This window comes from Crassostrea angulata, chromosome 2 (assembly GCF_025612915.1).
Source record: "Crassostrea angulata isolate pt1a10 chromosome 2, ASM2561291v2, whole genome shotgun sequence".
In the NCBI taxonomy this organism is placed as follows: domain Eukaryota; kingdom Metazoa; phylum Mollusca; class Bivalvia; order Ostreida; family Ostreidae; genus Magallana; species Magallana angulata.
In genome coordinates, this window is record NC_069112.1 from 54,034,113 (window position 1) to 54,048,065 (window position 13,953).

General features: G+C 31.3%; 1 protein-coding gene and 1 long non-coding RNA gene across 2 annotated transcripts in view; both read left to right on the forward strand.

Annotated features, from left to right (window-relative positions):
- Positions 1-249: 249 nt before the first annotated feature.
- Positions 250-1,669, forward strand: LOC128170577 (uncharacterized). Its single transcript, XR_008241863.1, has 2 exons — positions 250-1,364; positions 1,619-1,669. It is a non-coding gene; the product is annotated as an uncharacterized LOC128170577 (long non-coding RNA).
- Positions 1,670-8,080: 6,411 nt separating this feature from the next.
- The window catches only part of LOC128170562 (uncharacterized), a 39,326-nt gene continuing 33,453 nt past the window's right edge, over positions 8,081-13,953 (forward strand). The window contains exons 1-3 of the mRNA XM_052836348.1: positions 8,081-8,277; positions 8,432-8,501; positions 13,590-13,817. Of these exons, the coding sequence (XP_052692308.1) occupies positions 8,444-8,501; positions 13,590-13,817 (286 nt within the window). The 5' untranslated portion in view covers positions 8,081-8,277; positions 8,432-8,443. The remainder of the gene's footprint in view (positions 8,278-8,431; positions 8,502-13,589; positions 13,818-13,953) is intronic.

Below are 13,953 nucleotides of genomic sequence, written 5' to 3' on the forward strand. Positions count from 1 at the left end.
ATTATTAAAGTATACTTTACTGGTAAAATGGGTTATAACTGATGTCAAACGGTACTCCAATTTCTATTAATTAAAAAAAAACAATTCACATATAAAAATAACTATTAAGAAAGGTGTTTGTAGTAAAATTTTATTATATGTAAAAAAAAAAATTAATTTTCTACAAAATAATTTTTTTTATTAAGTAAATTGAAAGTTTTTTTTATCAATGTTATATTACATTCTTATATCCAAAGAAGACAGAAAAACAAACGAAACAGGAACAAAACATGTGAACACTCCAAAAGTGAACACGTTTTTACACCGGATATCAGTGGATACGATTCGCTAGTTATTAGCAGACCCGAGGACAACTACCAGGAATTAAACACAGTCACTGCCGATCGATGAACGATAATTATGTCACCACTAACTATCTGACATATTTTGTTTGTATTATTTGTAAATATGTGCATTGGAGCATTCACTTTTGAAAGCCAGCACTAACATTTTCATTTTTGTGTCTCATCCATACGCTTGCGCTTACACGTGTATGCGAGAATTGTCGAGAATGCCTTGGTCGATTTAAAAATTGATTCATTTCAGACGTATTACAGAATACAGGGAGATATTCATCGCCCGTTATATTTTCGCCCCTTTCACACTCGTCAGCGGGTAAATTTAAGACTATGCGCACTCTAATGTCTCAAAGTATCTCTTTAAGAACACAACTGTGTTTCAGCGAATTTAAGATGGAGCGAAACTATTTGGAGATAAAGAAGGGAGAAACTTATATGGGGCAAAAATATACATGTAAACAGTATTATAGATTAAGTAAGAATAAACTTTTTATAATGTATGGTTTTGACACAGCCTGAAGCAAAGCTATATATCAATTCAAATCTATCTTGACAATAACAGATTGCACTGATAAAAAATATGTACTAACTAGGAACATGTTAAGACGGTTGCAAAAGTGGATGGAAGTACAACAGTCTTTAGAAAGTACATTCATTAAATTCTACAGACAATGAACATGTTTATATTAGCACTGTTTTATTCCATATTCAGTCGGCTTAATACTTTCTTTGCTTGCTTACTTTTCCTGCCTATGTGACAAATGTAGCAACGGCTAAAAGATTTTCATACATTCAGCACATTTTTAAAAATTGTAGTTCAGAATTACAAAAATGATTTACATACCTGTATTATAGTCTAAATAATGCTATTGTTTGAGTCTGAAAGATGAAAAATATCCATAAATTGATTATCATACATGACACTATTTTTCCAAAAATTTAGTTAAAGGTGATGGAAAATCTTCTTCATACCGGTATGCTGTGGTAGCAGCTATCTCAGTGTCAATAATATTGAACGTCGTGCAGGTACTTTACATAATCTTTCTGTGGTAAGTTATAATTATATGCCTGAAAGCAAAATCAAAAACACCAGTTAACATTCATAATTTACTTGAAGGCAACTGAAAGGGAAATAAAAGCAAACGAAGCAAAAACATGAAGTCAAGCCAAATATCATCACTTAATGCTTGTTTATAAGTAACTTCTGTGTGCAACATCTAATCTCTCTGTCCAAATATTATTTTCAAGATCAATTTATCACTCTATCATTATTTCTTAAGACGACAAAAGGTAAAACAAAAGAAGAACAAGACATGTGAACAAACCAATAATAGAGAACGTGTTTACACAGGCCGTAAGTGAGTACGATTTTGTTACTAGTCGAGCCGAAGACAACTACCAGGAATTACCACAGTCACAGCAGATCATTTAAACGATTACTTTAACTATACTTTCCAATTATTCAATATACCTTTATTTACAATATCAGTAACATTTATTTTGTCATTAAAACCAATATATTTTATCAATCCTTTATGTGTAACGCTGTATATTGAAGCAATACTTTCTGATACAAGAAAGGAGTGAGGGTAAATAATTGCGCTATTTAAATGAATTTCATTTTATCTTACGAATGTAATCTGCATGTACATTGTATATCGACTATCTTTAGTAAAACTTAAAACTAGATAATGTTTTGATAATATATCATTTGAATGTGATATATTTTTACCTGCATACTCAGTTTAATAAGACTCTTACAAGATAAAATCGACAATGCTTATTATCTATTCCTATCAAATATAACATCAAATGTTCATGTACATCACTGATTTTATTATGTAAATTGTTGTCCAACGGAAAAGTGTTCCCCAGTCAAATCAGAAAGGGTCCGCAACAGAATATAACTAGTTTTTTTTAATGTTTTTGCTATATTTGTATGCTATGTTTTTTGTGTTTATTTATTTTTTGTATTGCGTTAAATAAGAAAAAAAAATTATAAAAATCATCAACCATGATTGCTGATGTTTACTCTATCGATTTCATTATCTCAAATAAATAATTATTGAGGTTTGTTCTAATATTAATCTGGTAAATATTTCTTCCTAAAACATGAAGTATTTAAAACAGGAACATTAAATGCAAATTTGTAAAATAAAGCAAAGATAACTCAATTCAAACCGTTTGATCGACAGATTTGTTCAGCAGACTCTGCATTCAGTGATTATTTTACACATCAGATTGATTTCCATATTAGCCAGCAATGACGTTTCGCTCTATTGCAGATTATTCGTTAACGTGTTGTGAACTATATCAATTCCATTACACAACAACAGTAAATACACATTATACGGTCGGGATACTTATATATTGTTTTAAATTTTCATGATTTTTTTCAAAAATCTAGAGTTCTCCAAAAATTCTCCAAAACATGTGTAATTCTACTGACGTATAATTGCCTGTGTCTACAAACCACTTTTTCAGCATTAATGTTTGCACTTAGAGCTTACCGTAACATTACCAGATTGTCAACAATCTAAAAGTAATGTTGATAGATATAGTTCCTAAGGTTTGAATTGGCCAATCTTTCTTCCCGGTCATATCTCTAGATACAACAATACAAAGTACTCTATCAATCGAAATATGAAACTGATGTGTCAGAAGTTTGATTGACAAGTCCTATGGAGATTTAACTTGAGGAAAATGTGAGTAGAGCGATTCTTTTCTTTCATTATACAGTACGGTGGTGTGTTCGGACCAGGCTCATAAAATATATTTGTTTGGACGAATTACAAACTTGTTCCCAGTGATAATGAAGCATTTAAAAGATGGTATAATATTTGATTGTTTTTTGTTTTTCTATAAGCAACTCACCACGACATGATTCGTTTTTTCCGATATTATTTTTTTTCATAGTGTTGTGATTAAAACAATTTCCTGTCATCATTGATAGTGATTTAACATTTACCAAGTACTTTCACACCATTAACATTCCGGGGAGAAATTATATTAAGATCTGGGATCTACTCAAAGCCACATATATTTTTATCTGCATTTATAAAATTTGTTTCTTTCGTTACGCACAGATTTTCAGGGTTACTTTTGACAATGTGCAAACTCGTTTCGATGTCTTAAAACTAAAAAGTATTTCGTCAGATAGAATAAATATTTTTATCGAACAAAATATTATTACCCGAGTACTGATTTTGCGACTCTGCTGTTTTGTATTAATCGTGATATAAAATCGAGAGCACCATTTTTTGTTATAATGTAACTTCCTATGGATCAAAACTGTCTTAAAAATAAAAGTGAGATTTTAAAATCTGCGCGGATTGCCCGGATATCAATTCCTCGCATTTAATTAGGAATCTTCAGTGCTCAAACAAATAATCTAATCTAATCGTTTGGAAAATGATTTGTCTGGAGGAATTGTGATTTGTTTGGTCAGGTTGGATTTCCTTTGGGCGAAATACACATTTATTAAGATAAATTTCAATGTCCATTTTGGAGGCAGATCATTATCAGGGTAACGCTTTAAGATATGAAATTAAGTTACGAGATGCCCAAACTAGCTAGGCACCGCATGCCAAGGGTTTTTTTCAACTTAAGTACGTATTTCCGCACTAATGATAAGATCAATGAGGGATAATATATGTCTTTTCCTGTGTGCCAAATTGTTTGTTCTAGTAAAACGAACAAGTCATTGAATTGTGGCGATAACTAACACTGTTATAAATTAGAAAGATAAGTAAGCATTAAATACTTTTGAATGTCGTCAGTCCTATTGCACACCAAACGTTAGTCACATATGATACATGTAACTGTTTGCACCGCTTGGTGTGTTATAGAACCGACGACATCCAGAAATAACCATTCAATGCATATATTTATATTTTCATACTGTCTATTAGTCCGAACTATTGTTTATCGTCGCTATAAAGCCATGATGTAAGCTCTTTCGGAAATATGAAACATATGGAACCGCCAAATTAACATGCAATTTAGATATATACCACAAAACGTTGTCAAAAACAATCTTTTATTTTGACGAATAGATATGATTTATAAATTATTTTTCTTAAGTACATATCAAATTGGCTATGTAAGTTTAAACGTTCCAATTATTTTTCCATAAAACATTCTCAAAAAGCGTGATGGCGTTTATATCTATTTTCCTGGCTCATGAATTCGCTATGTGTACTCACGGGGAATTGAACGTCGCATATTCCCAATGAAAGCATAGGTGGAAATATACACTGAATGTAAATATAGGAAATTTACAAAACAGGAATAGAGCAAGTACAAAAATTAGAGTTACAAAACAGGAGCAAATACTGATCTCTACAAAAATTAGAGGTAGGAGCTTGTAACATGGAGGAGCAATTGTCTCTGCTTTATCATAAATTAAAGTGTATGAACATTCAGTCAATTATGATAAACGAAACGGTAACAATTTTTCGCTATGGTAGCTAAATTCAGACAAATGTACATGGCAGTTGATACACTAAGTTGCATACAGACACATTTCTACGCCCAATTATTTTATTCTGTTTACTCTGTTTCTGTAACTATCGCCGAAAAAAATAGTCAATTCGTACGAAAAAAAAATGTTTTTCGTAAAAGCAATTTTACTTAAGGAAAATTCACATATTGTTTGTCATCAACACATAGTTTGTCCAAAAATATAGCTTGTTTGTCCAAAGAGATAAGCAGTGGGACCGAACAGATTGCTCGTTCATCGAAACAGCTAGTTCGTCCAAACAGAATGCAAATCTATCTGAACAAGTATCTGGTTCTTCCGACTAAACAACTCATTCGTCCGAGCAAGCTTTGCGTTTATACGGTGATTGTTGCGACATTCGAATTCTTAAAATGACGTCACAGTCACTTAAAACAATAACTGATCTTTTATCACCTATTGCGTACCAGTTCTACGTCACTCACTATACAGTTTAGGTGTGCCTGTAATGGCTGACTTTGATAGAATTTGACAACATAGGTCACGCTTTCAATTTTTTTTTTTACATGCACTTGCTTTATTTGTAATATATATCTCATTCCACATATATTTCAGCTGGTAGCATTTTAAATGTGACACTACAAATGATATATAAATGTTGTCGGTATACTTAGAAAACTGTCTGGCTGAGCGGGTTATCACTTTTATTTAAACTTTGGTTAATGGTCGTTTTCCGCCAGAAAAAAAAGATTGAGAGACATCTAGTAGCATAAACACAGAAGACATTTTGACTTGAATGAGGAAGCAAGTACATTTTGTTTATAAACAAAATGTACATTTTTATTGATAACACTACATTTTATTTTACATCATGAAATCATGAAATTGAACTCTGAATTTGTTTTTTTTTTTAAAGAAACTCTTGGGTCGAGAAAACTCTGTCCCGATTTTTTCGATTTATATTATTTGAAAGGTTTTCAAATTAGCTTTTGAAAGTTTAATGTAGAGTTTAAATTCCTAATAATTTGTAATTCTTTATGTATAACTAACGATGACACAAATGAAAGGTGCTTTATAAAATGTACAATAAACAACGTATTACATGTTTCATTGATATGGATTTTGCATAGGCACAATTTGTTTTATTGATAATCATTTTGTATGCTTAAAAAAGATATAAAAGAAATATCACATTACTTCTATTTGTTTTTAATAGTTATATGCCTTATTACAATGTAAGTAGTCTGGTTTGTTTACATGCAAGATCGGTGCACAAATGAGAAAAATTGACACAATTTATAAAGTCAGTGAGAGTGGTTAAGAAAATTTGTGTAGTGATACAGCATCTACTGATAGTCTTGTTCCGGTTTTTAAGAGAGAGAGAGAGAGAGAGAGAGAGAGAGAGAGAGAGAGAGAGAGAGAGAGAGAAAGAGAGCGAGAGAGAGAGAGAGAGAGAAAGAGAGAGAGAGATAGAGTACCAATTTGTTTTAAAAACACAGCTATAATTGTCTTTTGTCACTCTTTTCTATATAACACAATCGGTTTTAAACTATAAATTCTGTACTTAATGAGCAAAACTAATCGCTCTTTACTGTAAAACACCGATAATGAATTTTTTGACAGTGACTCCTAATCAACGATCCACCATAAGTCTAATATAAAAGTTTGGTTGAATAGAGCCACTTCACTATGTACATTTACAAGAGCCACACTTTATATAAGCATGGAGTAGCTCTAAGTGAATGGAGTGGGATACTTTACAGTGTGTAAATAACTTCCTTGTTTTATTTCACAATTAAATACGTGCTTATATTTCTAAAAGGAAACATGCATGCGGATATCGTACGGGTTTTTAAAAAATCTTTTTTCATAGTTTTTTTCATATGTAATTAAACATATGTTTAAAAAGTATAGTTATCAAGACTTTGACGTCATATTTAGAATGATTTAGAATTGATATTTGTATCTAATTAAACATGTATTTAATTACCATGTAGTATTTGCAAGTAGTGTAAAAAAAATGCTAAACGTATCCTTGATCACGTTGGTCATCTGTATATTGGTCTAGGAACTTTTAAAGAAAATAAAGTTGAGTTTTAGTGGCATTTGAAGAAAATTATACACATAATGACATGAATAATCATCAAATGTTGATAACAAAAACCGAGTTATATACAGTTAGATTTTCAATTGAACCACACGGTGCTAGGAAGACTAAACTGACAAAATGATGAAAATCTGTATGTCCAATTTAAGTTTCTGTATCAGTGTCTGTATATGATGTTAGACATCTAAGTAGTCTTTACAAAAACAACTTCTATACTTTACTTTTCATTGTTATCAAAGTGAATTTTGAACGTTCAGGGAACCTCTGCTTCCATCCTGTAAAGAGAATTTCATTATAACAATGAAATTATTAGTATTTTTTAATGAGACTAATACATCAACTATGAAATATATACACATATATCGGAGTTTACAATTTAAGCAACATTTTTTAAAATTAACAACAGAACACAAGATAGATAACATAGCTTTATTGATAAAGTGTGTGCTTATTTCACGTGATACGATGTCTATATTTACTTAACAGTGTATATGGCATAAGTACTTTAATATAATGACTCTGTACGTGTAAGTGTTATCTTCAATCTTCTTATGACATCAAATCGACTAACCGTCTCTTATGTCTCTTATAAAGGGAAGGTTTACTTATAGTTCTCCCATCTAAGTGTGCTACAACAATGTAATACATGTATATTCAAAGTGTTTTTTATAATTTGATCACGATCTAGACCTCTATATGGATCAATTATTGCACATTCCTGCAACTAGCATTACATTTCAATATAAGGTCAATATTTTAGACAGGACGTGAACCGGGATGGATATCGTCAATAATAAGGAATTAAAATTAGTCTTTATGATTAAAACTTTTTTTTTCAAATTTCAAAAATAGAGATTATAAACTTGACATTAATTTGCAATTAACATACATGTCATGTAGTTTTTCCTGATAAATTACAAGTAGACATAAATGGAATAAAGTTGAGGGTCCAGCAATGGAGGAAGAAAATGTCTTCCTACTTGTAATATTGTCATTTATGTAAAGATTTTTTTTTTCTTTGAAAGGTTAAAGGAACCATTAAAGTGTAAGTTGAGACTCGTTTGACAAAAAAATTGAATGAATTAAATAAGTTTAAATTTTGAATGAGAAAAAAAACGCATTATGTCATGTATTTTTTGTTTCTTACAGATTATAAGTATGGAGAAATAAGATGAATAGAGGGCACAACAGATGAGGAAGAAATCCCGAGTTACGGTGGCTAAAATTAGCATCAAATTATCTAGTTTTCTAAGGATCAGTGAAATAAAACTGAAGTGTTCTTAACCCTACACCAGCAAAGGGGCATTGTTCACACAAGAGGATGAATCGGGGCCCACAATCTAGTTTTGACCAATAGGTTTTCTAAAAAGTAGGTAAGTATTGTGCTCATATTATGTTGTCAATATGAACAGAGTTTGTATATAGTATATATGAAGGAAATGAGCTTGGGGTTTTGTTTGTAATGTAAGTGTGTCTTTCTCAAAGTTAATATAACTTCCTTGTTGAGTCTTATGCATTTGTTTCTAGCGGCAGCAAGACATGGCGGCAGTGTTCCTTTGTGTCGTAATATGCCTGTTGACATGTTGTTCCGCTTATGGTAAGTAAAACTTTAACATAAACTGTTTAAAAGCATATTATTGTAGTAATCACCCGGGATGTTGATTTTAAATAAACAAACCTAGAGTATATTTGCTTTGCCGTTCACTCTCTAACAGCAGTGATGGTTTAGATTTTGAGTGTGATATCGTTTTCGTATTACGTGAAATATGTGTGTACATATATCCATCATATTATGGTCAATAACAAAGTTAGAAGATATTCGTGTTTAAAATTGACATAAAATGTGACTTTCAACTGAGGGTCTGAACGACAGGACCATTCTATTCAGTAACAGTTTAAAAACCTTTGTGTTTGCTAGTGCTTCATTTTGTAAACTCTTCAAGTTTGACCAAGAAAAAAATGGAACACTCAGTTGTTAAATGTCGTGTAGTGCATTTATTAGGATATATCAGACTAGGTATGTTTGCAAACTGCCATTTGTGTCGGGATTGTAAACATAAAGATCTTCTTCTTCCCTAACACATGGTATGCTTGTAATTTGAAACAAGTGTTTGTTATATGCATGACACTGTACCCACATTAATATACATGTAGATAAAAATTATATTTTGTATTAATAGCTTCAATACCCCAACATAATGAGATTTAAAATATACATGTACAGTTTCGCCTTGAAGTGGCATACTTGTATTAGTTAATTCTACAGCTAATGGGCTTGTTGTAATAAGACCGAATAAAATGACAGCATTTTATTTTTAGCACAAAACAAGCTTGGAGAATGCTTTTTGTAAAATGATATGCTGAACTTTTACCTTAATCCTGTTATCTCCAGGTCGACCCTGTCAAAGTAATTAATAAAATAAGGGATAATTTTACAAATGATTTCTTTCCCAATATTGTTACCAAAAACTAATGGATTAGAGAGTTTGAATACCTCTGGGGGTTTAAAAATTTTAACTTTTTAAAATTTTGAAACATATTTGAGGCCAAAATTTGAAAATTTTGATATGGTGAACGTATTTTGATTCAAATGTACTTTTATCTACATTATTATTCAATACCACCTTAACTATTTGTGTAACGCAAATAGCGATCAATTATCATATTCTATTATTATGAAACCTGATTCTTTTTCCTTTATATATAAGATAGTCTAGATAAACACTGTCACAAAAATTTAAACCAGTTAATTCATTTTTCTCTATTTTTTCTACATATATATTATCTAGTAAAACTCTTTAATTTATTATGAAAACCTATTAATCATCCATTACAAAAATTCGTACTCCCATTTTATCTTAACATTCATTATAATGTGAAAGAAATAATCGATGATTCGCATAGTTTCATTCAATTTCAATTAACAATATTCAACAGCAAAACTGAATTCAATGGCACGTGTATTAGGAAACGCTGTTTCCTACAATGTAGATAAACGTGGTGTTTTTAAGGACACTACCCTAAGGACATTTTACATTGACATAAACAACAACAAATGCTTATTAGGACTGCTATTCTATTCTATTAACAGGAACAAAAAGGTTTATATAAACGTATCTTGATTGTACATTTTACGGTCTTCTTTATATGTGTTACTTTCCGTGTTTATAGAAATAGTTTAAGATTGTATGATTTAATTAATAATTAAGGTTATCAAATAGCAGAACATATGGGTTGCTATCTATGTTAAAATGTGTAACCAGGGAAACAAAACAGCGAAAATGTACAGTTCTGAGTGGGAAGAAGATACGTTCTTCAATTGTTACGTAAAAACATATTGATATGTTTGGGGTAGAGTTTTGTACTTTGTTCACACAATGCTAATTTTATTTTAGATATGCATGAATATAATTTGTTTTGTTTTGTTTTGTTTGTTTTTGATATATTGGCCTGTATGCAAAAAAATTTTTTTCACCTTAAGCACATATGCTGGTACTGATAAACTTAGAAAAGTACTGGGAAGAAAACACAGTAGTGAGAAACCTAGGCATATACATTTACTGGCACAATTTTTTTCTTACTAAGAAACTTGGAGAATACTCTAAGTGGTATTAAGTGTACTGATTATAGTACATTTCCATTGAAAAAATGAGAATTTTTTTCATATGCATATATTCTGAACTTAATATCTTGTTCTTCAGATAATGGTAATTTAGTGATTTTCTTCACCCAATGTAGAAATACATATACACAGAGGTGAGCGCGTTCCCCTCGCGACTCCGTAACATTATCAAGCAGGTTTTACCTTTCACCTGTATTTACCTGTAGTGAGGTTTTACCGACCGGTTGAAAAAAATGAGGTCCTTTCATTCGGACAGAATTTATACTCGAGTAATCCAAATGTAGTAATCGTTCTCATTAAATATATACTCAAAAAAAGAAAGCAATTTTCTTTACTTATCAAAGAAATATTTAAAATTAGTATATGCAACAACTATTCACTTTCACATGTATCATTTGATAACTGTGACCTATTCAAAGAACAACAAGGATAAATAAAACCCAAGAGTCAAATTTTTTCCCATAATTTATCATGTTAACGAAGAAATGTTCTGCTGGAATTCTTGTAAATCTGGGGTCAATCGTCATTGATATTTATGATTTTGAGAAATAATTAGCACTCTCCTCAAACACATATTTAAGATTTTATTGCTTGTTTTATGCTGCAATGCACGCTGTCCCAATTCACAAACTACCATTAAGGATTTAGAGAAGGCCTTGTTGCAGGAATTTAATAATATCACTCAGTTCACCATCAACACGCTCTAGGCTGCAACTAATAAAAATGGAGGGCATTAGCGATATTAAAACTCACTTTAAGTCTTACTTTTGTATGGACCGAGAAAATCTTTGATATTTTTCTTAACTTTTCAATACAGCAACATAGGACATGTTTAATTTTAATCACAAAACACTTTACTACACTTTAATAAAAAGTAAAATAAGCTTTAAAGTGAACAATTACATTATCATGTTTAACCTGAATATGCGTTTCTTCTTTTCTGTACAACGTCACAAACCCCTAAATCATGCAAACCATACAAATTATACAAACAAACTATGGCAATTTTTATACTGTACATAAACAAACCTTGCAGGAATGAACAGAACAAAATGTGACTCGCAAATTGTGCTGTGCTTTTTACACGTGACCAATGCTCTTGACCTCAGTGTTAGTTGGTGAAAAACTATCCCGATGAGCTAGATAGAGTATAATAATGTTCTCATTGACAATCCAATTTGCATGGAATTAACAGCAAATGCAAATTGACACTTTTATAATCTAACTGTCTCAAAGATTTTATTATTGACCAAATCACTTGATAATGATTTACACAAACTTTATCTCTCCATTACTTTATTAAATGAATTTGACTATAACTTTAACTTTAATTTTCTCTACAAAATAATCAAAAGGTATATGCAGAATGTAATACTATACTAAAGGCAAATTATAAATTTCATTTCTTGATGTCGTAGTATAACATGTCATCTTTAATAATTTTTATCTTTTTTAAACAAGGAAATATTATAACTGTTTTCTTAATTTAGATAGCAATACATGTAACCCGTCTATTAGACAGATGTTATGTAAAACAATTTTCACAGAATGAATATCTGCCATTCAGTCAATTGAAATATGACAAAGTGGTAACTGAAAGGTGACTGAATGGCATAGTTAGGCCATCCAGTCACCTTTCTAGATCATTCAGCTTAGTACCATTCAGTTGACTGAATGGCAGAGATTCATCCTGTGTCTGTTTTCACACCAAGCTGCTTCAATGACAATAAACATGTACATAAGGGAGACAATCTGGGATATGGGTGTTCATGCTAAGCGTGTCTGTACCTGCATGTATGTTGTGTGTGTACGTGTGTGTATGTTGTGTGTGATGTTGGTGGCTTACTACAGTTAGGTTCATAAAATTAAAGGAATAATGTTAATTGCATTTTTTTTTTAAAATCCATACGTTTTTTATCTGTGTTTACAATGTTATGGGCATTTTCGTTTATAATTCATCGCTGTTGATGAAAAAATTGTCAAGAGCGAAGGTTCTCTAGGTTAAATTGCATGATTTGATTTGGATCCTCTTGATAGATTAGTTGTCAATGAACTGACGAATCTGTCATTTGTATACAACATACATGTATGATATATTATTGATCAAAGATATTTATAGATCTGTGATTGTACCATGTAGAACGCGGCATGCATGGATATAGAAGGTTGGGTCTATCGTGAGATATTCCATTTCAATAAATCCATATGATAGAATTACAGAAAATTGGTATTTGACCCTTCCTCAAAAAATCCCCTGCCCCCTCCCACCTTTCGAAAAATAACGTATCAGGAATGAATAAATTTGACATTATTAATGCTTCATTGTGTACTGTTAATTAATAAGGATGTATTTACCGGCTAAGTGAAATAATTCATCCCTGTGCACGTGACAGGTGAATATCAGTATGTCGCCAAAAATTAATACAAAGGATTAAAAAGTTAAATAAAATAAATTTTACACCTTTTATTGAACAGTTATTGTGGAAATAAATAAAGTCAGTACTTGTCAGCACGTGTCAGTACTCTTCTAATTTTATCCGTACCGTTAGAAGAATGTGGCAGTGAATGTCTAAATTCATCAGTTGTTGTCTAAGATTCTCAGTACTATTCTAATAGTTTATCAGTAAATTCAGTACACACGTCAATATTTGTTTAAGCTAATCGGTGATGTTAATATATTGTCAGTAAATAAAAGCTTATCAGTAAAAACTAGGAATGTCAGCAGTTTTAAAGCGGAGTTGTTGTATGGTTGTCTAAAATTCTCATGTCGGTTTTTCTCCCCTCACCCAGTCTATTTTAAATTTCCCTAAGATTTGTTTAGAACGTACCCTACTTATAGGTTACACTGAACGAATCTCAGGTATCTGTCGATTCTTAATGAAATTACGAATAAATCGTAATATCCAGCCACAAAAAAAAATCACGTAGAAACTCATAAACACAAGGTATTTCATAGGTAAAAATATAATTAGCCATATGATACTAAACTGGAACTTTATTTCTTACGTGTATTTCAAGGAGGAACATTAGAAAATGCTCCAATTTTATTATTATTTTTAACAGAAAATTTGGCACTAAATAAACCAGCACATGAAGAGTACCCATACAATGTTGGTGATACTGATGCCAGCAATGCTGTTGATGGCCTTAAGACTGATCTGCGAGGTACAGAAGGACAATGTTCATTATCAGCCCAAAATCAACGTACCTCCACCTGGTGGGTAAATCTGAACAGTACCCGCAGTATCCACGACATCCAGATCTATTACAGGACAGAGAATCTAGCATGGAGTATGTATCTCAGAAATGTCTAATCAGTTAAACCGATTTAATTAAGTTAATGTACATTTATTGCCGACAAAAAAACAAGGCTGGTTTCACAACCTGTTATAAATAATATTAAGAGAAATAATATAACCTCATTTCA